Here is a 24,734-nt window from a genome sequence, read left to right on the forward strand (position 1 = left end):
CGCAGAATGGAGTGAAGAGGACTGTGGGCCCCCAAACGTGGAGAGCTTGTTTTTTTTAATTTTTCCAGTAAGTTATCTATATATCTAACATGGTGTTTATAACTTTAAGCAAGTGTGTAGTTTATCTGTGAAAAAGTTAAGTATTTAAAAAAATATGACAATTGTGTGTGTTGGCATGAAACTAAATAATAAAATAGCCTAGTGTGGTACAGCCACATAGAAACCAAGTGAATTAGAGGAATTGTAGAGTGATTGTTCATGAAAGCTAATTCAATTAACATGCAGATATCATGAAGTGACATGACCTATAAAAATACAAAGGTATTTTTGATAAATAACACTGTAAAAACCAATGCAATAATTTTAATAAAGATTTAGTAAGAAATTATGGAGAAATCCAAATATAAAATGATGTTATACTCAGGTGGTTCAGTATTGTTTCTAAACTGAATTTTAGAATTTACATGTTGTACAGTATAAGTTCATTTAATATTACTGTAACATTATTTTTAATGTAGGGATTGATAGCAATTTTGAGATAGTAATTATAAAGCAGAAACTGTACTTTTGGTAACAAATGTTTTAAAATACATAGTTTAAACATTTATATCAAATTTGTGATTCCATTACCATTGTGACTTCATTTAGAAAAAAATAAATTTCAAAACAAGTGTAAATTGTATCAGAGAAATTGATTAAAATAATGGTTTCTATTAGCAATTACTACAAAATGTTTATGCAAAAATGACCACAAGGTAAAAACACGTGGTTGTGACGTATTAAGTACTCTGTATATCTTGTTTAAACTTCAGAATAAATCTTGAGAAACAGTTAAAACACATATTTATTATTAGGAAAAACTCAATGTCCATACCCTCAAAGTGCTCACTGTATAGGGTAGAGGTTTGCAAGTTAACAAAAGCAAACTAAGGGATTGGAAGTGTTGTCATTTAAGAGGGAAAGAGGGGGAAAGTGATGAGAAAGAGAGAGATGCTTTATGGTTGGAACACCTGTAGAGGTGTTCTATGAAGAATAAAAATGTGCCTAAATGAAAAAAATAAGAATTGGAGGGGCTATCCAAGGTCTTAGAAAAGTCGTCATGATTTCACCAGAGACCCATGTGCAGTGATCCTGGAAATTATAAAAAGGAGAGAAATCGAGACAAAATGCAAATTTTAGTTCAACCTGCTGATGCAGAAAGCACCGTGGCCGCTGAGGGAGGGGTGTGAGGGTGGTGGGCAGGCAAAGGTATGTGTGGATGAACAGTGGAAGGCAAAGGGTGGCGTTGTTGAGGATTAGAAGTAGAGAAGAGACAGGTTTCTTTAAATTTTAGTGAGGTCATTCTAGACTCATTTTAATCTGCAGATAGGATTATGAATCAAGATGTATTTGCCTCTGGCTGGTGAAAAAATAATGAGAAACTAAAAAAGTCACTGGCTTTAGGAATAAAGAAAAGGGAACACACCCAACCAATTTTCAGTCAAACAGAAAAAATTTGGTCACAAATTGGGATAATATGATTTACGTGGCATATTTGACTATCTTAATGACTATCTTAATATATATGCATAAAATAGAGAGGGTTATGCATAGCTTTTATAACATTTCTTTAGTTACACCCAACTTTTTCACATTTTAAAATAAAAGAAATATAAGTCATTTTAAATTTATCTTAACTTCATATAAACTCAATCGACTTATAACAGCCCAAAACAGGACGGTGATGAGAACAAGGTTACAACAGTTACTCTTCTTTCTCAGTCACCAAGGTAATGAATTACTCTAATGCTGTATTTCCCCCCCACTTAGGCCCACATAATTTATGGGACAAAGGCAATAATCATGCCTCAGCAAGTGAACAGAATACGGGACATGTACCACGCACTTTTCTCCTCCCTCACAGAATACAGTCTGAGTACTGCAACCCGATTAATCAGACCACGAAGAAGCAGGACACCTCCTGACCCCGACCAGTTCCTGAGAGCAATTTTACTGTCGATATGGCAGAGCAGCTTTTCCGTTTTGCCTTGCTCCAGAGCAAAGTTATCTGTATAAATCTAGATGTCACCGTATTCAGAAACCACTTCAACAGAGACATAATTCACTTCCCCAAAGTGTTGGAACATCTCCCTGCATTATAAAATCCCGTTTAGATTTGCAAGTGAAGAAAATGGCCACAGTGAACATAACGGAGAGGAGGACTTACGGACTGGTAATGTTTGGAAGATTTCTATTTTACTGTAATCTCCTTGCCCTTTTCCATTCACAGCTGCAACCCTGATTTCGTAAGTTGTATTTGGTTCCAGGTTGCTCAAAACAACCATTGCTAGGAGGAAAAAAAATAGATGCTTATGATTAATGCATTTTAATAAGTAAACAAATCAACCTACTGCAAAGCTGAGTAAAAAAATTCACTGTAAATCTTTCCATAAGTACCTGAAAAAAGACAGGAAATACATATAAGAAGAATGATTTGTGAACAGTCTTCTTCGCCTCTATTTTAGCTTTCTAACTTAATGCAGCAAATTTCAAATAGGAAAATTGATCATTTCTTTTTCGATAGTCACAAAGTAGATAGAAAAATCCTTCATCTTTTTAATATTTAAGAAATAGGAGTGATTGAAATAAAACATCTTTACTGTCTACTCCAAAACGAGTTTAATACTTAGCACTCGGGCCTCTGGTGTGAGGTGTTTTAGTCCAAAAAGTGTCACAAAGTTGACTCAGCAGCAGAGTAAACCATTTATTTGATAATCTCAAATCAAATCAAATTACTTTTAATGCTAGATTGAAGGGTATCATCTTTTGTATTTTCTCACTGAATTTCTTCTCACTTATACCCGGGACCAGACCTGGAATCTACATAGCACAAAGAGGAAGAAATAATCTGAAAAAGCACAAGGATGTAAACATTATTAGAGATATCTCCTAGGTCATGTCAACCCTTTTAATTTGCCAGAGAATTTTAGATACAATTGCAGATTTCAAAATACTATTTCTTTACAAATTTTTCTGATGAAGCTAACAAAACTCCATTGTTGCCTCTATCTTTGCTGCTTTTGCTAAACAGAGAAAAATTAACTGGTGGAAATGACAATGCCTTGACAAGCAAGAAAATGGAAGCTACTCCTGGTTTACATACTAATTCAAAGTCAAATGTTCAATTCACTAAGAAAAAGACATAATCAATCATAAAATAAAACACTAAACTGTAGGTATCCAGGGTTGTGTTTGCAAGGCTATTATTTTACATGAACCATGACTGAAGACCATATACATTTAATAAAATTCCAATATCTGACTGATTAGAAGCTGTAAGGATAAAATGGAAAACCAGGGTTTGAATTCAACTATTTCCGATGGGCTAACAACAGGTGCGCTTTTTCAGGAAACCCAAACCCAGTTTGCTGGAGAACTGGAGTCAATGCATATGTAAATAATATCAGCACAAGAAAATGAGTACAGTTGCAATGGAGAGGTTAGCGTGCTTGCACAAACGCATCTGTTCACATAGATTATGAAAGGAAGAGGAACTCACACTGGAAGTTAGTAGATAAAATGCTAATAAATTGGAATTCTACCTTCCTTAAGAAATAATTGTTTGGCTGAAGGTCAGCATAACACGGAATACAGGGGCTTAAAATTCATTTTATAAATATATAAATATAAGTACAAATATAAATATAAATATAAATTTAAGTATAAATATCCCTCCACCTTTTTCTCCCAGCATAAGCCAAACCCCTCCCCTCTAAGAGCTGTCACTCTATTTTTTACACCTCTGAGTCTGTTGCTACTTTGTTTGTTTGTTTAGTTTCTTCATTAGATTCTATATATAAGTGAAATTATATGGTATTTGTCTTTCTCACCTGGCATATTTCACTTAGCATAATACCCTCCAGGTCCATTCATGCTGTCACGAAAGGTAAGATTTCCTTGGAGTGGTGGGAGGTAGAAGAGGGTAAAGGGGGAATAACTGGTGATGGAAGGAGACTTGACTTTGAGTGGTGAACACACTGTATAATATGTAGATAATGAATTATAGAATTGCACTTCTGAAACCTGTATCATTTTATTAACCTATGTCAACCCAATAAACTCAATAAAAACAAAAAATAAAAGAGTTCATTGTATTTTATCAATTTAGTTATTTAATTAATATAAGAAATTTAAAACCAAAGTGAACTGGTCCTACTATTCTGCAGATATTAAAGCTTTATAAAAGAGTAATTGTTCTTTAGGGCTTATCATGAACTAAAGGGGGGATTGTTGGAGGAAAGGGGGAACCAGGTGGAGGGGGGGCAACGGGGGAAAAACTGGGACAACTGTAATAGCATAATAAATAAAATATACTTAAAAATGCTTAGTCCCTTGGACTATCAACATTGTTGTGAAGCAGTTAATGTTCCATGTGATGCCATTGAGCTATTGGTGTTTGTCTGTCCTCTTTATTGGAGAATGACTTGAGGGAGCATGGGGTCATGAGAGAGGCTCATGCAGGAACTAATAACCTTCGCAGTGCGACACGGGAGTGATGCACACTTCAGATGAGTTCACTTGCCTCTGGGCCTGATTCCACCACCGACCGAAATACAACTACCTCCAAAGTCTGAGCTGGTCTCAGCTTCCAAATAATAATACTTTCATTAAATTTTACAGAAATGAAGGTATTAGAAAGGCTGAGGGACAGTATAAACGAAACTATGTATGATGCCAGGCGGATACTAGGCTTATCAGGGGATTGCTTTGTAAGTTATATATAAGTGTCTAAGCACTATGCTGTATGCCTGAAAATAATACAACACTGAATGTCAACTGTAATCGAAAAAGGACAAAAAGAAAAAAAAAGAATTTGTAATCTGTGAAATAAAAACTGCAATGTACCAATTATCTACACAAAAGCGGACATTATCTACAGACGGGGGATAATGCATAAAAATGCATTGTTCATCTTTGTATGTTTAATGGCAAAATATTCTTATGTTTACTGGAAAAATAGTCATAGTGATATATACATATAGCCATTCACTATTAACATTTACATAGGTAATCTATACAGAGAATATGCTGCACAAGAATGTAGATACGAGAGATTGCTGTAGGTGCTTGAACTGCTGCAGGAAACTTGGGTACGTGATGTGCCTCCACATTTCTAGGATGTAAGGATGCAGCTGCTCCCATCATTTTAAGATCATATGGCTGGTAATACCTATATAAAATTGTCTTGATACAATTAATCAAGAAAAGCAGTATAATTTAAAGCTTGCAATTTGTAAAAAATATTCTTCATAAATCAGAAGTGTGGAGATCACATTTTATTTTTTAGGTTACAATGAATAAACAATAGAACTATCCAAGTATCAGAACATATTGAGTCAATGAACAGTAAGGTTATTACTTCAATTAAACAAGTAAAACAACATGCCTTCCCCACCAAAGCAAAAAAAAAAGCTACTCTATACCTTACTTGAATTACTGAGTATTTCAACCAAAAGTTCTTCCTGGCTTAGATTGTCAGCAAGATTCCCCCTCTGACATTTCACAGGGATTACGAGGGGCTTTGAGTGTCCCCCGCCTCTTGCCAAGAGAAAACCTATTTATTTCTTTATTATAATCAACCCAGAATTGATATTTCCCCGCATTCCCTTGCATTTTCCTGTTCTCAGCGCCAAGTCCCTCCCGTTTACTGACTGAGTTTCACAGCAGAGTGGTTTGGGGAGGACAGTGCCAAGGAGAATAAAATGACATCTGAACTGGTCTTCCAGCCCTTGGCTACACGACACAAACGTCAAGCGGGTGAGGGGAGCCCAAGAAGCTTCCAAATTCTAGGGGAGCAGCATGAAAGTAAACCTATGGGTGCAAGGTTTCCACAGTTTATATGCAAGAACACGTCAGTGCCTTTTCCAGTTCTAACTCTAAAGGTTTTGGCACAAGAACTCTTATTATGAGGCTTATTAATATTGTATGAGCATAAAGATTATGATGTAAAACAGAAAAGAGCTCTATAAGTTGAGACCAATTTAGAGGGAAAGAAAAAAGATTCAGGGGAGGTTGAAGCCCAGATTGGTAATTTGACTTGCTGATGGGAGGAAGCAAACATTAAATCATCTGTAATTTACTGGCTTATTGCCAAATGGGGGTTTTGAATACTCAAGGTAGGGGCTGAAAGCAGACCACCACTTGAAACATGAAAGCTGTGTCTTCTGTGATAGTCACACCTCAAATTAGGGACTTAGTCAATGGAAGATTTTCTTTCCCCGCCTGTGCCCACACAACAGAACCATAGAAATCACAAGTTGGGGTGTGGGATGGGTTCTTTCCCTACACTTTACTAGAGAGGCAAAGCCAAAAACTTCATGAAAGTAGATCTCTATTAAAAATTACTAAAATATTCCTAAGGACAAATGGCATAAATGAGGGGATTTTATAGTTATGTTCAGTCAGCAAAATTTGAAAGTCATACAGCAACTCTGAAAGTTATAAACAATTATGAATTTTTCTTTCACATGGCAACAGGAGTAGGTTCTATAAAGAATCTGATTGCCCTTGCTAATTTCAATATAATTTAAATATGTTCAATATATTTAAATATAACTGAGTTTCATAAATGACCATTTTGTTACCTCGCTATAGGTGTAAAAACTACAGCGAAAATTGAAATACATTAAAATAATGCCATTAAATGACAAATGACAGGAAGATATAACCTTTAAATATTATTTTACAAGTGTGGAAATGATCATACTACAGGGAAAAAATTGTAGTTGCATTCTCCCTTTAAGAAGGGAGTGAGACTTTATTAAAGGAAGCTGAACAAATAAGTTGTTGTTTGTTCAGATAATATTTTGTAAATCCTTTTCCTTTGGTTGTCAAGAGAAGCAGAGGGTACAGAATATTTATGACCCTTGGAGTAAAATAAATTACATATTTGCAAACTAATTAGGCTGAGCAAAGTTCTAACATGAGATTAAATTTAGCCATGCTTTCTTCTGCGCTCTGGTAAACCCTGGATCTCTCCGTGGGGTTTCCCGCCATTCACGGTGAGCAGATAAGGACTCCCTGGCTGTAGCACAGCTTTCTCACTGACATAAAATAAAGCTGTTCAAGTTGTCAAGATCTGTGGAACAAGTTAGATAGCTATGAGAAATCCCAAAGCTTCGCTAGAGCAGAAATAATCATTCAAAATTACACTTGCTGTTAATCTCCTTAGATCTGAAAATACAGGAGTCTCTAAAGGTGCTCACCCAAAACTAGCTTTTGTTTTCTAAATAAAAACAAGCCCCTGCCACTCTGTCCCCCCAAGTAAAAGCTTTTTTAATTAGAGAAAAAAAAATTATCCGGTTCTCTTCTACAGGAGTTTGTAACAGGCTGGAAAGTAGAACTTTTTAATACTTTGACTCCAGTTATTTTTTCACAGACATAAGAATAATTCAAGGGATAAGTACTTTACTAATGCAAAGTGTCTGGTTTTCCTAAGTTTATGTATGTGACCATCTCAGGTCCATTCTACTTTCACTTCTATTTGAAAATTTAAATTTGCTGTTTTGTACAGATTACATCGTGTTTCAAGATGCTATTAGTTGCAAAAGAATATGATCTCACTTTTTGGAAAGTACCTTAGAGAAGTTTATGAAACCTAATGTTTAATTAATAGGAGATATAATTTGATAGAAGTAATATTGATGAATAAATTATTTGTAACAAATTATTAATATGGCTATATACTAAGGTGAACAGTAGAATGAGAAACTAATCAAGTGATTTTGTGTTATTTGTGTGAGACATTTACTTAAAACACTGTTGATGGTGCTATTTTAAGATCACAGCTCATCATTCCTAAACATGCATTTTGTCTTTATTGTACTTTTTTTTATGTCTCTTTCATGACGAGTAGAAACGCTGCATAGAGATGAACAAATAAAAATTTAATAATTAGTTTTAACTGACGTGATATTTTAGACAGGAGCACCAACTCTCCCTTGGAATCAAATGGCTTTCCTTTAAAATATATTTCCTATATATCAGAACCTTGACTTAAAAACAGTACAGTTCCATCAAAAAATATTGGTTTCATAGCAATCCATTTTTTTTATTTAAAAAAGTCTTCATTTAAAAAACAACTTAAAATAGTATTTCAAAATTTCCTTGGAGTTAATAGGCATTTCCATGAGTTCTAGTCAATTGCTTGTCTTTTTTTAAATAAAAATATAGTTTACTCAATAAACGGTGTTTGGAAAACTGGACAGATAGATGCAAGAAAATGAAACTAGACCACCTTCTTATGCTACATACAAGATTCAATTCAAAATGGATTAAAAACTTCAATGTTAGACTCAAATCCATAAAAACCCTAGAAGAAAACACAGGCAGTAAAATATCAGACATTGCTCATAGCAATATCTTATCTGACATATCTTCTCAGGCAAGGGAAACAAAAGGAAAAAACAAACAAATGGGACTCCATGAAACTAAAATCTTTTGCACAGGAAAGGAAAGCATCAGCAAAAGGAAAACACAACACACAGAACGGCACAACATATTCACAGATACACCTGATAAGGGGTAATATCCAAAATTTAAAAAGAACTTATAAAACTTGAGAACAAAAAATCCAATTCAAAAATGGGCAAAGGACATGAATAGGCACTTCTCTGAAGAGGACATACAGATGGACAATAGGCATGAAACTATGCTCCCTGTCACTAATCATCAGAGAAATGCAAATTAAAACCACCATGAGATCCACCTCACACCTGTCAGAATGGCTATTGCCAGTGAATCAACAAGCAACAGGTGTTAGTGAGGGTGAAGAGAAAGGGGAACCCTTTTGCACTATTCTTAACAATGCAGATTGGTGCAGCCACTGTGGAAAGCAGTGTGGAGATACCTCAACAAATTAAAAATGATACTGCTTTATGACTCAGCAATTCCGCTTCTGGGAATTTATCCGAAGAAACCTGAACCACTAATTTGAAAGAACAAAAGCACCCGTATGTTCATTGCAGCCTTGTTTACAATCACCAAGATATGGGAGCAACCCCAATGACCATCTGTAGATGAGTGGGCAAAACAACTATGGGGCATTTACACAGTGGAGAACCACTCGGCCATCACTTCTCGGTCTTTTGACTAAACCAAGTGTGGAATACTACTTGGCCATAAGAAAGAAGAGAAATTTACCCTTTACGACAGCATGGATGGACCTGGAGAACATTATACTAAGTGAAATAAGCCAGTCAGAGAAAGACAAACACCATATGACTTCACTCATGTGTGGAATCTAATGAACATACTGAACTACCAAGTAAAATAGAGACAGACTCATAGAGAGCAAGCTGACAGCTATCAAGGGTTGGGGTTAGGGGTTAGAGGGACCAAGTGAAAAGGCAAAAGAGCTCAGGGACTTGGACAACAATGTGGTGGTTGGGTTGGGGAGGGGGATCTAAAGGAATAAGGCCCATCTGTACATCTGTACCGTGCGTGTGTGGTGTGTATGTGAATATATGTATAGCAGTACCTCGGTGCTTGTTAATTCGTTCCAAGGAGTGGCAAGCAAGTGATGATTGACCAAGCATTTCTCTTGCCAGGTGGCATCGTGACTCATACAAGTTCTTCTAGCAAGTGGGATGAGTGGTGAGCAAGTGCCGAGTGCTGAAACATTTTTTTCTAGTCAAAATGCGATGAGTACCAGGTTTGACAAATTCTGAAACCAACCAGTACTGAGGTACCACTGTATATATATATTTATTTATTCAAGTTAATTTTTGACAAGGGTGCCAAAACACTTCTAAGGGGAAAGAAACGTCTTTCAATAAATGGTGTTGTGAAAACTGGATATCCACATGCAAAAGAATGAGGTTAGATCCTTACCTAACAATGTATTCAAAACTCAAAAATCTAAACCTAAGCCCTAAAGCACAAAACCCTTAGAAGAAAATTTGTGATAAAAGCTTTAGGAACTCATACTTAGCAATGCTTTCTTGGATATGACTTCAAACACACCAGTAACTAAAGAAAAATAAAAAAATCAGAATCCATTAAAATTTTAAAATTTTGTGCATCAAAGGACCAACAGGGTAGAATGCCTTTTTTTCCTTGGAGAATGAGAGAAAATACCTGCAAGTATTATATATGATAAAGGATATTAATATAAAGAACTCTTAAAACTCAACAACATAATAATGAACAATCCAATTCAAAAATGGGGAAAGGACCTGAATAGACATTTATCCAAGACAATATACAAATTTCCAATAAGTGCATGAAAAGATGCTTGACACTATTAATCACTAGGGAAATGCAAACCCAAACTATAATGTGATATCACCTCACAAGTATAAGAACAGCTACTATCACAAAAAACATAAAATAGCAAGTGTTAGTGATGATGAAGAAATTGGACCCCTGGTACATTGTTGGAGGGAACATAATACAGTTTCAGTGGAAAACAGCATGCTGTTTCCTCAAAAAATTAAAAATAGAATTGAGGTATGATTTAGCACCTCCTTTGCTGGGTATATACCCAAAAGAATTGATAGCAGGGTTTCAAAGAGATGTGTGTACACCCACAGTAATAGCAACGTTATTCATGATAGCTAACATACGGTAGCAACCCAAGTGTCCATTGACAGATGAGTGCACAAGCAAAATGCGGTATATACATAACATGTTTTTCAGCCTTGGAAAGGAAAGAAATTCGGCAGTGTGCTACAACATGGATGAAGCTTGAGGTTATTATGTTACGTAAAATAAAACAGTCCCATAAACACAAATACTGTATGGTGCCACTTGTGTGAGGTACTTAGAGCAACAAATTCATAAAGACAGAAGGGATAATGGGGGCTGGGAGAGGCTGCAGGGGGAGTGGGGATTTACTGTTCCATAGGTATCGAGTTTCAGTTTTACAGTTTGAAAAGAGTTATGGAGATGGACACTGATGACATTGTACAACATTATAAATGCATTAACATTACCAAGCTTTTACTTAGAAATGGGTAATAATGTGTTTTACTACAATAAGAAAAGTTGAAAAAAATTGCAGATGGAAAGTTTGAAAATGATGAGGTGCTTCTGTTCCAAACACTTCAATTAGGACAGTCTGGTTGCATTGAGTCAACAGATAAAAAATAAAAGATTTCTTTTAAAAGGTAAACATGTTCCCTTTAAAAGGGCATTGATTGAGAAGAAGTATGTTGAAATTTGGGGGAAAAGTTCTGTGATCTAATTTGTTGTATGATTTTATAATATTAGAAGTAAAAAATTAAAAAAATGAATTACAATCCTACCTTATGAATGCATTTGTGTTCAGTAGAGCTTAATAAATTGCAAAAGAGAATAAACGGCTATACTTAATTGTCATTCCAAGAACAAATTTGTGATAATTTCCCTATGAATCTAGAAACAGAAAATGTATATCAAGCCCAGGAAAATACTAACCACTTGCTTACAAAGGCAAGTGCAGACAGCTTATGTTCTATAATTTCTATTAATTAAGAAATGAGAATACTTGATGTTTCCTACAAAACTACAAGTATTTTCGTCTTAAAATCAGGAACTCTGTAAAGCTCCTAGCAAATAGATGATCGAATAGGTTAACACTTCTACCGAGTCAGGTCCATTGGTATAACACAATTTTTGTGTCTATTTTGAGTATTTTTCCTTGAGTTTTCAATTAATTAAATTTTCCAGGTTTATGGAGATATAATTGACAAATAGAACTGCATTGACTATAGACTGACTTCTGCCTGGGAGGGGCTTCCCCAGAGTTTGCATCGTTACTCCCTCGCTCATTCCGGGCTCTGCTCAAATGTCCGCTCATCACAAAGTCTGGCCCTGATCCTTTTCTAAATTGCCCCCCAAACCCACCTCCACCTGTAGTAACAGTCCATCTTCTTTCTCTGTTTCACCTTCACTCATACTTAATATTATTACCTGTTTTTGAAATGTTATATAGATATATAAATTAAGTAAATACAGGTATCAAAGGCAATGAATAGCCTCTCCAAATCACAGAGCTGTACGAGATGAAGTTACTACTACACTGCATCATACGATGAAGGAAGAAAAGCAGCACATTCACTAAAACTATTTATAATTTGATCATCAATGGATAGAGCATACAGGACAAATGTGTATGGGATCAGGTGAGGATCACTGGGCAAGGCAGGGAGTTAGAGGCAGGCTGCAGAACGAGTGGCCCCACCCAGAGATTCGGAGGATAAGACAACGTGACCCTGGACAGAAGGTCACATGCCATGAGCACTAAATCCAAAGTTCTGGCTGTGTGTTCCTGTGTCACAGCGAGACCCCATCGTGGGGATGAAGAAATATGACAAAATACTGTGAAATAAAGCAGCTTTACAGAGCACTCTCATTTCTTGGTGATGTGAGGCAGGTTCATTACATGTCCCTGTCACCACAGCTGCACACGCTTGTCCTGTCACCTAAGCAGATTCCCTTTCCTCTTTAATGTGGGGGGAGCCCTGAGAAGCAGCCCCTGCCACACACCGGTGAATGCTGCCTTTTGTCGGAAGAGTGGGGAAAAGAAAAAGGAGTAATTAAGACTGCTTTTTACAGGAAGAGAAACTGCTATTTCTATTTCTCAAGAGCCTACTCATGTCTAGACTTAGAATTTTAAAATATACTACAATAGAATTTTTCAAAAATCGTAGGAGGTAGAATGATGTTTATTCATACACAATAGAATTAGGTTTTATACAATGACTAATTACATAACAGTTCCCAGAAAAGCTTGTGGAATCTCTTTCTGGAAACTCCAAGAAAGAAGCAAGCAACCAATCTGTTTTATTTAATTTAGCTCAAAAATGGTGATAGTTTACAGACATTTGAAATACTTAATACCTATATAATTTTACTTGGGTATAAACAAACAGTATTTAAGTACCCATTCACTTGTCTCAGATGATGTAGAAGATTTGAAGGTTCGTACACAGGCCCTCAGGTGTGCAGTCAAGATGGAGAGATGTGACTCATGTTTTAGTACTTACATCACAAGCTGAAAGGCTGGCAAACACAAGCATTAGCCCGTTCCTTTGTAAATATAGAGTTACAAGGGAATGCAAAATGATTTCTACAAAAAATAATAAAATTAATCATCCCAAAGGAGCCTGAAATCATATTGGGCCCCAAAGAATTGACTTAAAAAGCATGGGAGGAGTTACAATTACTCAGACACGACCGTAACAGAGTGGAATGCACGGGTGGCTTGGTGAGTGAACCTGCTCCAAGATGCCAAGTGTTTGCTTAGGGGAATGCCACAAGACAGGAAGGAAAGGCTGGAGTATTATGACCCACGAGGCGCACACACACAGCTATGGGAGGCAATAGCGGCTTTGCAGTTCGTATGGAAAGTACAATAACTAATAGATAACAATGCAAGAATAAACTCTATTCTGCACCCTCAAAACTGCAAACCTGTTACTGAACAGCAAGTGCCATCCTGCTGCCTATCACCACCCTCCAGGCCAAATTCTGGAGGCAGAGGTTTGGGGAAAAAGGAAAGGAGTCTTTATTCAAAAGCTACAGGATTTTGGAATAACAGCTTTCCACTTGTATTAGTTACTTAAGCCCATCAATTAAAGCTAAACTCTGTAACTCTTTAGTTATGGCTTTACTCACTTACCCCTACTGATTGAGCCTAAACTCTTTAACTCTTTACTTACAGCTTTAATCACTTAAGTCTATCAATGAAGATTAAACTTTTTAACTGCTGAGTTCCCCTATCTTTAGCCCCTGTTAGTTTTTAATTATCTTATTCCTATAGGATTAGTTTATAAACTAAAACAACATAAAATACAAAAGCTACGCAATTTTAGAAGAATGGTAGGCTTCTGCCTCAGAACCCGTCCCTTCTAGAACACCCAAAGAATAACCCTGACACCCTGGGCCAGGTTAGCCCAATCCCAGGCCTCACGTGGAGTTTCTTCTCCCATTCAAAATACTGTCCTTTGGGAAACACAGGCAACTGTGGCACAATCTTCCAGGCACCCTTGAGGAAGAGATCCTGAGAGCCAGTCTCTGCCCTCCTTTTATTTAAAATCATTTAGCTTCTCAGCCAATCACATTCTAGACTATTTACCATTGTCTCAGGTAACCTTTCCCTAAGGCCCCTCCCGACTCCTCCCCGGTGATCTAATCAGTTCTCTGTGTCAAACCTGTGGCTGCCCCACCCTGTGTATATGTATCTACAATGTCTGTCTGGAAAAAGTCCAGCCATTGTTAATATAATAAAAACGGTTTGCACAACATTGTTGTAGCCTGGCAGCCGAGGAGAACATATCAGAATGTGCCTGCATGAATGATGACGACTTCACTGTACTAGTCAGTGGAAGTGGTAGATGCTGTTGACTGAGCATGTGTACTGTGTAGCTGTCACATTCAAAATGGCTGAGCAAGTGGAGCAATGAATATAAAAACGAAATTTGTGTTAAGCTTGACCATTTCTCTGCGGAAACTATTCAGATGATTCACAATGCTTTTGGAGACAATGCAATGAGTGCAGGGGATAAAAAGCACAAACACTTCAAAGATGGCCAAGTGTCTGTCGGAAGTGACCCACATTCTAGAAAGCCTGCAACAAGCAGAGCACCTTAGACTGTTGAGCACATATGGACTGCAATCGACAAAGATCAGGGGCCGATCCTGTGAGAACTAGAAGCTGCTGTGGGGATTCCAAAAACTAGTGAGATTTTGACATAGGATCTTGCCATGAAACATGTGCCAAAATTCAATCTGCGGCTTCTGCTCCCAGAGCAGAAGGACCACAGTGCGGCAGTTGCTAATGACTTGATTCAAACTGCACCCAGTGAGCCACATTTCCTCAAGAAGGTCAGGACTGGAGATGAACTGTTTGTCTGCTGCTGTGATCAAATAAGAACGACCCAGTCATCTTAATTGAAGTCACCTGGTTCTCCAAGCCCATGGAAGGCACCACACAGTCTTCGCAGCAAGACCAAGACCGTGTTAACTGTGTTTTATAATCGGAAAGGTGTTGTCTTTCACAAGAACGCCCCCTGCAGGCCAAACAATTAATGAGGAGTACTATATCAGAGCTCTTCATTAGTTCATAGATGCAGTAAGAGGAACACAGCCGCAGCTATGGGCAGCTGGTGACTGGCAGCTGCATCATGATAATGCACACTCTCATGCATCACGTCTCATGCAGAGTTTGTGGTGAAACATCAAATCACCCAGGTGACTCAGCGCCCGTATAACCCAGATTTGGTGCCCTGTGACTTCTGGCTTTTCTCAAAACTAAAATCACCTTTGAAAGGGAAAAAATTTCAGACCCTTGATGAGATTCAGAAAAACCCCATGAGACAGCTGATGGCGATTCCAAGAAAAGATTTTGCAGTGTTGTGAAGAGTGGAAAAGACACTTGGGGGACTGTGGGAGGGCTCAAGGTGCCTGCTTTGACAGGGAGTGAGGCATCACTGTCCTATGTAGAGTGTTTCTGTGTCTTCTTCAACAAATGTCTCTATTTTTCGTAGTGCGTGGCTGGGTACTTTCTGGACAGATGTCAGTATACGCTTAGTATTGTCAATCAGTTGTTTAATGTGATTATTTGAAACATAATTTTTATCATTTGATTAGGGAAAAGAAAATACTTTTCTATTTGCGTTTATGTACCTCAATGGTTGTTCTTTCAAACACTCTGGGAAATGAGAATCCTATTTTAGACATCACAGCCATGGGCAACAGTGTTTTTTTTAAACAGGGCAGTGACAAAAGCAAAACAGTGCATTATTAGTTTAAAATACTATTCAGACCTTGTTAGGTAGAAAAAGAAGGAACACGAGGGATAGCTACAGTAAGAAAAAGAGAAAAACGTGATCTCCATGATCCACACCTGATGTAAAAGGGATAAGAACCCCAGGGATGCCAGTCTGTGAAAGCAATTTTGGTAATGCCAGTGCGCGCTGTTCACCCTCCTCAACAGGGTGGCGCCACAGAAGAGGCCTTAGAACACCCCAGGTGAACGAACCCTAGGCCATGTAGGGTAGAGAGCTTTTCCCTCCTTAAACTTTGAGAATATTTATATACCATAATAGAAAACATAAATAATGTTGACAATAGTGAAAGTTGATAATTGCAAATAATATCTAATACAGTGAAAGGTGCGGAGCATGATTTAGAAATTGAGGGGTATAATATTTACATAGGTCTTCCAAAATTCCTCTCGGATAAACTCACTATCAGAACAGCCATGATGGTCATCCCACAGTGGCCCCTTCACTAAAATGAAGAGAATTTATAATCTACATTCTGGCAAAGATGAATATTTACACTGAATATTAAAGTGTCCAGAGAGTGTTTATTTGAGCAGTGAGACGAGTTCTATTTTTTTTTCATGTTTCTGGGAACTGTGAATATATCATCCTCTTGTGAATTAAGTTCCTATAAAACACTCATGAAATATTCATGTTGCTTTTCTCACTACTCACAAAAAAATCTTTCCTACATATATTAATTTTATTTCATTATACCATTTATTGTTCTGCTTCAAAAATTATAGTCCAGAAAAGTTCATTAATTTTGTTGAAAGTTAAAAAATATATTTTTATAGAAACTTTCTTTATCATTATAGCAGAGACCAGGCTGAGTGCAGAATTATGCATGAATTTGTGTCTTCTTCTTGAGATTATGTGGGGAAGCTTCCAGCAGACAAGTTATTTCACTTAGAGTTTATTTCAGTCAATTTTCCCTTAGCTTAGTTCCTTGTATACTTTAATCTACAGAGTTTAAATTCATTAAGATTTAAATTACATATAAATTTCTAATTTAGCTCTGTTTCTTTCTTTATGGCACAATGAAAACAGTACAAGATTTTCTTGTTTTGCATTTTAGTGTACAAACCTCTTTCCAATTCATGAAAATTAGGACAGATTTCCTTTCAGAGAAAATATGGAATTACTGAAGATTACTTTTTCAACCTTCCTTTGGTATTCATACGAATTTATTGCACTTGGGTTTAACCTAAATTTCTCTTTTACCATGTGTAATATAGCGATTTAAAAATGATAACAACTTTTGTTCTGGGACCGTTATTCTTGAAACATTGTAATCAGAGAAAATATTGATTGTAGAGAATTTTTAAAAGGCATTGGAACTTATTAGGATTTTTAAATCCATAGTAGTTTAGAGCTAACTTTAAACAGTGATTACTTTTAATTGCTTCTAAAAGTGAAGTATAATATGATAGAAGGAAATCCAGTTTTACTCAAGCAACTGTGAATAACATGATTAAAAGTAACACTGGAATAAAAACCTTAAAGTGTAATTTGAAATGATACTGTAATAACTTTCAGCTATATGGAAACTACAGGGAAACTGCAGATTCTCCCATAAAGCAATCATGAATACTACAATAGAAAGGGATATGTTTCTTTTTTAAAGCATATTTTATTGATTATGCTACAGTTGTCCCAGTTTTTTTCTCCCTTTTATCCTCCTCCGTCCTGCATCCCTCATTCCTCCAGCAATCCTCACCCTTAGTTCATGTCCATGGGTCGTACATGCAAGTTTTTTGGCTTCTCCATTTCGTATACTATTCTTAACCTCTGCCTGTCTATTAATCATTTAAAACTCAAACAAATAAACAAAAAAATCCTTTTAGAACCATTTCATCATAATTGATAGCCAAAGAAGCTGTTTGAGAACTGATAGATATTAGTCCTTCAGACACATAATAACTACCAAAGGCTTATGGCACTGAACCACATAAATCATTTACTCATCGTTTATTAAAACTTCTCGGTAATATATCATAAAAAACAAAATAAAATACATGTTTTAAGAACACAGGAAAAACACAAAGATAATGAGGAAGAAAGGAAACTCCTTTTCATAGTTAAACTGAACCACTGCATGTGTGATTAGGGGTGAGGGGAGGGAAAGACCTAAAAGTGTGATCATGCCACATGTCTGCAGGACATCTTCTGAGGTGCGTTTCTGAACAAATTAAAACTATATTTTGTAACTTATATAATGTTATTAACCAATGGTACCCAACTAAGTTTAATTTAAAAATTCATACCAAAAATAAAATAAAATAAAATGATAAAGGGAAGTTTTTAAGTAACATAAAAACATATTAACCATGCATTCTATTATTTAATGGCATCATGACAAACACACAGAAAATTCCCCACAAATTTAGGAAAGTCACAACGTAAGTAACATTATTATATAGCAAAACATCTCAGAACAAATATTTGAATGGACTTACTCTAACTTCGGTTAAAATACGATTCTCATTCTTATTATTTTTACTCTGTATTTTAAGTGTACTAACAAAAGCAAAAATGTTTCATACTCAACAATCACCATGGAAGACATATTTATAAGCACCAACTTTAATGAAATATTACACTAACAATTATTTACTTTCTTTTTTAGTTTTATAATTCAGACTAAAAGAAGCTCAATTCTGTATATTTTCATTACAAAAACTAATTGGGAATTTAACAGAAAGATATTTGCCCTGTTACATTATTATATATTGTGTTTAAACACATAATACTGTACATACATAATGTATTCCTCCATTACCAACGAAGAATCCAGAAACGAATAAATTGAAATCTATTGCATAATTAGTGGATTTTTAAATAATAAAATTTTGAGGTGATTATCAAATTGTAGGTTTCCCCCAAATTTCTGGTTACATTAAACTATTTAGCACATTCTAGTAGATTCTCCTATGCAATGTAAACATATCCACCAATAGGCAGAGATTCCATGTGGAATAATTTCAATTGGCACTACTTACATCACAGTCCATGAAATATCTCTTCCTGCAGTTGTATATTTTATAATACATGCCACCTTATATTGTGTCCCTATGCAATGGTTGTCATTATTCTGGCTCTTATTGATGGAAACTGCATGTTTTGAAGCTTAAATTTGTATTTAAAGTTCCCACTGAATGTGCATATTAAATTAGTTTCTGAGATAAATGTGAGACTTTTTTCTCCACAAGCCATACAACACACCAGGGAATATAGCAAATTATAAGTACTAATGATTACTCAGTGGCAATCACTGGTATACTCAATTTTCTAAAACTGTGGTTGTCAATATTGTAATTATCAATATAGTAACACATCGATTTAACATGGACTGCATTTTTTAAATATTTTAAAAGCCTAAATAAAAAATATAATATTACATCAATAATAACAAGTGTCTGTATTCAAAGATGAGATGCCAAGGAGGGAGAAACTGATCAGACCTACAGAACTCAGTAAAGTCTCAGGAATTTTAAAAGTAAGGAGATGGGAACAAAAAAACTGGTGAACATTATACATTTGAATAATTGTACTCTCACTTCCTCTTCTTGTATTTAAGGGAAGGCATAGCTTTCTCTCTCATCTCTACGCAAGATGAAAGTCTATTATGTAGAAAAGTTGAATCGAAGAAGCTTTAGACTCTGAAATTCTGACATGAGTGTGGAGTTGATGTACCAGACGAAAGATGTGGAGAATATCTCTGCATGTGGCGCAAGCCCTGGTAGAGCCCTGGGAACCGAGCATGTTGCTCGTTCCGCACAACCTCAGAAACGTGTCTACACCCAGCTGGCATTTCCACAGGCCTTTGCTATGGGGATGTGAGAACCCCCCAGGGTCACAATGCTTGAAAGGCCCTGCCTTTCCGAACAGTACCTAGCGGTGTTTCCTTCTCACCTTTGAATATACACATCCAGGAGAGGATCACCAAATACTTGGTACGTTTCTTATGCAAATAATAAAGAATAAAACAAGTAACAACAACCCAAAAAAAATCAGGGAGCAAAACCAACTTTGAAAACAAGTATCAGTACAACGACCAGACATAAAAGACTATACAGTATGCTTGAAATAAGGCATGCCAGAGAATGAAGGATTTAGAAATTTTAAAATATAATAAACTGATAAATATAACATAAATGTGGAAACAAATATTTAGATTAGAAAAAATAAAAGTAGAGACAATAAGAGAGGAAATGCATAAAAACTAGAAAATTAATCAAGGAAAGCCAACATTTGATTAAGGAATTCTAATACAGCCCTGGCTGGCATGGCTTCGTGTATTAAGCACCGGACTGCGGAGCAGGGGTCAGTGGCTGGGTTGACTCCCAGTCAGGGAACGTGCCTAGGTTGAGGGCCAGGTCCCCGGTGGGGGGTGCACGAGAGACAACCATGCATTGGTGTTTCCTCTTTCTCCCTCCCTTCCGTCTCTCTAAAACTAAATAAATAAAATCTTTAAAAAAAGAAGAAATCCTAATACAAAACTAAGAGGGAAATTACAAAATAATTATCCAAACTATCTTACTAATAAAGAGCATTAATGTTCAGTTTTAAAAGTTAAACTATTACCTGATGCAAATTATATAAAAGAACTCTTTCTTAGCCATACCCAAGCCTGCTGCAGTAGAAGAAAATGTGGGGGCTGGCACTGGGGAAGGTGGGAGAGCATCGTGAAAAAGTAGAACACAGAAGTAACTAGGTTCTCTAGCGGCGGAATTGGTACGGAAGTGTCCATACATATGTAACACACGCAATACACTTTTCAGTATTGATGTGGAGCCCTCAGTTTAAATCTATATCAAAGACAGCAAGCTTGCAGTTTTGCAGTATCAAGTCAGGATGATTCTTCATTCTCAAAGGACTGAGTTTAGGGCACCCCTTAAGGACCAGGGAAGGTGTCAGGACGTAGCATCTCTGTAGTTGCACTGGAAGGATTTCCAGAATTTGATCTACTCATCTTCACTCTCTTCCAATTTAAGCTCCTTTCACAATTAGTTTGCTGATGTATCAGGCACAGGTGTCTATTTTATAAATCCAAATCTATACTTCACAACACTCTTGGAATAAATGCTTATTGAATGCTACTTCTGCACAAAACTGAAAATGGCTTTATCTACCATAGAAATTGATTTTTACTTCAGATTTTAATTAAAATCAAACTTTTGCTAAAATGGAAAACCAGATTAAAAGTTTGGAATTATGTGTAATAATAAAGCACGCACATAACCTTAATTACAGTGTTTATACACTAAATATCATAATGTTAAAATTACCATCAATAGATTAAAATACACATATTGCTATATCTAACAAAGCTGCATTGAAAGTTTAGTGGAACTATGTAATGAAAGTACTGGAGAAAATACAACCGTAGCTATTTTCAAATTGCAGTCAGCATTACATTCTTCCATAAGCGAAATCTGTAAGAATTTGAAGTTTCCAATGAAAGTTCCATTTAGAAAATGGTATTATTTTCAATTAAAAATTCTCTCCCTTATTTTCAGAAATAAAGTATAATTCAACTCAACTCTCAGTTACAATAAAGCAAAATATCTAATAATTTTGATTGAGATTGAAAGGATTTCTAGGTCTGATTCCCATTGGCAAAACCTTTCACAAGTCAAAAGAAATAGATTATGCTATTTGGGAGAACTGTTTTTATTCTCTGTTAAAAAAGAACTTGATATTTTAAAATATTAATTTTTCATTTTTATTTTGAAGGTTGAAAAATGTGTAGTTGTTTGCAAGATTATTATTTTCTCTTCATTTGTGCCCAATGAGGTGTCTAGAACACACTTAGAAAGTGTTAAATGATATGGTAATTAATGTGTCATGTAACTCTCCATACCAAAAAAGTCTTTCTATGCCTTGATACATGTTTTTCACTTAAAATTATAAGGCGGGATGACTCACATTCTATATTTGAATAGCTTAGGCTGTTAATATCTTATTTGCTCACTGTTCTCCAGATTTTGAAAATTAATTTGTGTCACATCAGTTGTTGGGAGAATCAGGAAGGCTTCTGCTAAAACTTAAAGAAGAATGTAATGATACTATGTCCAGCTATCAACTAGACCCTAAACCTAGGACCAGGTACAGAGTGAGCAAGTGAAATTCATAAGAAATTAATACATTATTTTGAACCAGAATCTACTAACAGGGAATTGTTTATGCTAAAATTTTCTTACTTAATGATATCACAGTCAAGCAAGAGCTGATGTTTATTTCCATGTGGTAATATCAGCAATAAGAAGTTGTCACATGAACAGTGCATAATAAATCTGAGAATTAAAAAAAGAAAAGTAACTGAACATTAATTCAAGTAAATTAGAATAAATAAATAAAGTCACTTTGAGGGCCAAAAATAGTAGTAGCTAAAATGTTTATGACCACATGCACCTGTCTTTCCGTATATTACACCTAAATCTATCTTCTAACAAATGCCTTAATGTCAATGAGTAAAATCCTTATTATGTTTATAAAAATCTCTTAAACTTCAGCATGAATGATAGCACAGACTATAATACAACAGCAAACAAATGAGCATTTCTTCAGTATTCAAAAATGTACATGTACTTTAAAATATGTCTTCAGATTTTTAGCAATAGGGTCATCGACATAGCCAAAAATAAGTCTACTAAATACATATACAAATTACACTTGCCACTTTCAAAAATATTTTTAAATCCACATATTATCTCACAGAAGAGGACAACAAAGTTTGAAACACCAAGAGTGAAGCAGATGGGGACACCTGAAGCTGGAGGAGGACTTGTCATTGTTTTTCCATCAGTTACTGCAGTCCTGTTGAAAACATCACTGTTTACTCTGTCACCCAAAAGGTACTACCCAAAACTTTGATACACATGACTGGGTTTGGATGTCCTCTCTGGAGAAAGAGGATGCGACAGGCAGATTAGGAGCTGGGACACTTGTGGAAAGCTAGAACCTTAAAGCTCTTGGAAGGAAGTAAAAGTGTGAGCTAGAAACACAGACAAACAGAGACAGGCAGATAAGATAGAGAGAGAGAGAGTGAGAGAGGAGATGGAAATAGAGATAGAGAGATGGAGAGGGGAGAGAGACAAAGTGAGAGATAGAGAGAGAGAGAACTGCTGGCAACTAAAACTTCGGCTTGCCTTCCATGCCTGCATCTCCAGGGTACAGGTACTTAGATATTTGTCCCACTGAAAGTACAGAGAGCCCAAAGAGAACTACACAGCACAAAAAAAAAACAAAAACAAAACCAAAAACAAAAACTATTGAATTCCATTTGTCTTCCCAAGAGAAGATGCACCTCCCTAGTTTATGCCACGTCCCATGTTCAACTCCCTAGGACAAGGTCCAGCTGCTATGGCAATCAAAGAAAACATAAAGGCAGAATTGTATTTTATAAGTTTTAAACTGCACAGGACAAAACTGAATGCATTTCTACTTGAGATGATGATAAATCTATAGTGCCTGTCAAAGATGTCATATAACCAAAAGGGAGATCCAGAAAGAATGGGTTGCTTTTTAAAACTCATGTTTGTACCACACTGAGTCGAGATCATTCAGTCGTTAGAGTCCCAAGACTATATAATCTGATTTAAGGTACATATTAACATATCTGTGAAAAAAGAGTGAACCATGGAAATAGACAAAACTTATTAATGGAGGTCCTTTCCTCATGTAAAAGTAAGGAAGTTCCAGCCCCAAGACTTTGAGCATTTTGGTCTCACTGGCAAGATTTAAGCTGTCCCAGTCTGAGAGCATTACATATCACTTTCACATCATTTCCTTTACTGATATTCAAGACTCACCAGAAAGTTTCTTATTCATGTTTTCTTTCCTATATAATATACCTACCGGTAAAGGATACACCTATCACGTACATGTACACTCTAGATATCTAATTTCTGGGACAGTACTATTACATTGTAAATGAACAAATATCCCTGATTATCATATATCAGTTTTATAGGCATGGGGATATGCTTCTGAGAGATGGATACATGGGTAGAAAGTCAGATTTTCAAAGCAGATCAAGTTGGCCACCCAAGACCACAGTAACTGTACATTCTCCACAGTGTTGCAACTTTACAAAGTCTTATGTGAGTCTATTAACCTTCTCTCCCACGGTGGAGGGGTTAGGTATGGCAGTACTATTTTGCCAAAAGTGATTTCTGTAGTGTATAGAATTCATATTACTTTTCCTCATGGTTGTGCTCAAGCACCCACTTTTGGTGTTCTGCAGTATCAGAAAGAATTCATTTTCTCTTTCTATCTTTTACCTTCTACAGTCTCTTATTTTTTCCCTTAAACATAAATATTATTCCTGCATCTAGGATAGTGATTTATTTTACTAGAGTCCTTGAACTCACTCATTTATTCTTTTTTTTGAGTGCTATCTTTATAAATCTTCTTTCCTGAACTAAATAGAATGTTTCCAAAGAACACTTACTATCGAAAATCTTTCATCATGTGTCCTTTATAGTAGCTCCTATAAACTCCTCTCCTCAATAAAAATAAAAAGAAAATCTTTCATCATGAAAGAAATTGTAAGAGCTGACCTGTTTGGGGGTATGGTTTATAGACAATTACTGATTGATTCATTGATTGGTAATATTTCTAAAATTTCTACCTAAAATCTCTATTTACTCATAGTAAAAGCTAAACAAGCAGGTGCCAATACAGGTGAGACTAGAATGATTTTATCTGTTCTGTCTCCATTTTCCACTAGACTAACTCTTCATAAGATGGCTCGTGCTCTTTACAGAACACTTACACCTATCACATCTGCAAGGGTTAAGGCAGGGCCCGTAGAGGATGACACTATGGAGCAATAATTTCCTTACTATTTTATGCTATCCTCTGGGGCCACCCAATGTAATTCTGTGACCCAAATAGAAGTCTAAATCTGGTAATTTATTTTTATTTTCTACTTTAGTG

The 24,734-nt window shown here is 36.0% G+C and overlaps 1 protein-coding gene across 2 annotated transcripts in view; it reads right to left on the reverse strand.

The window, feature by feature from the left end:
* The window catches only part of NCAM2 (neural cell adhesion molecule 2), a 390,639-nt gene that overhangs the window by 48,071 nt on the left and 317,834 nt on the right, over positions 1-24,734 (reverse strand). For both annotated transcript variants that reach the window (XM_024562711.3, XM_045196939.2), the window contains exon 13: positions 2,207-2,326. In XM_024562711.3, coding sequence (XP_024418479.2) covers positions 2,207-2,326 — 120 coding nt within the window. The remainder of the gene's footprint in view (positions 1-2,206; positions 2,327-24,734) is intronic.

The sequence above is a fragment of the Desmodus rotundus genome, chromosome 2, assembly GCF_022682495.2.
Source record: "Desmodus rotundus isolate HL8 chromosome 2, HLdesRot8A.1, whole genome shotgun sequence".
NCBI lineage: Eukaryota > Metazoa > Chordata > Mammalia > Chiroptera > Phyllostomidae > Desmodus > Desmodus rotundus.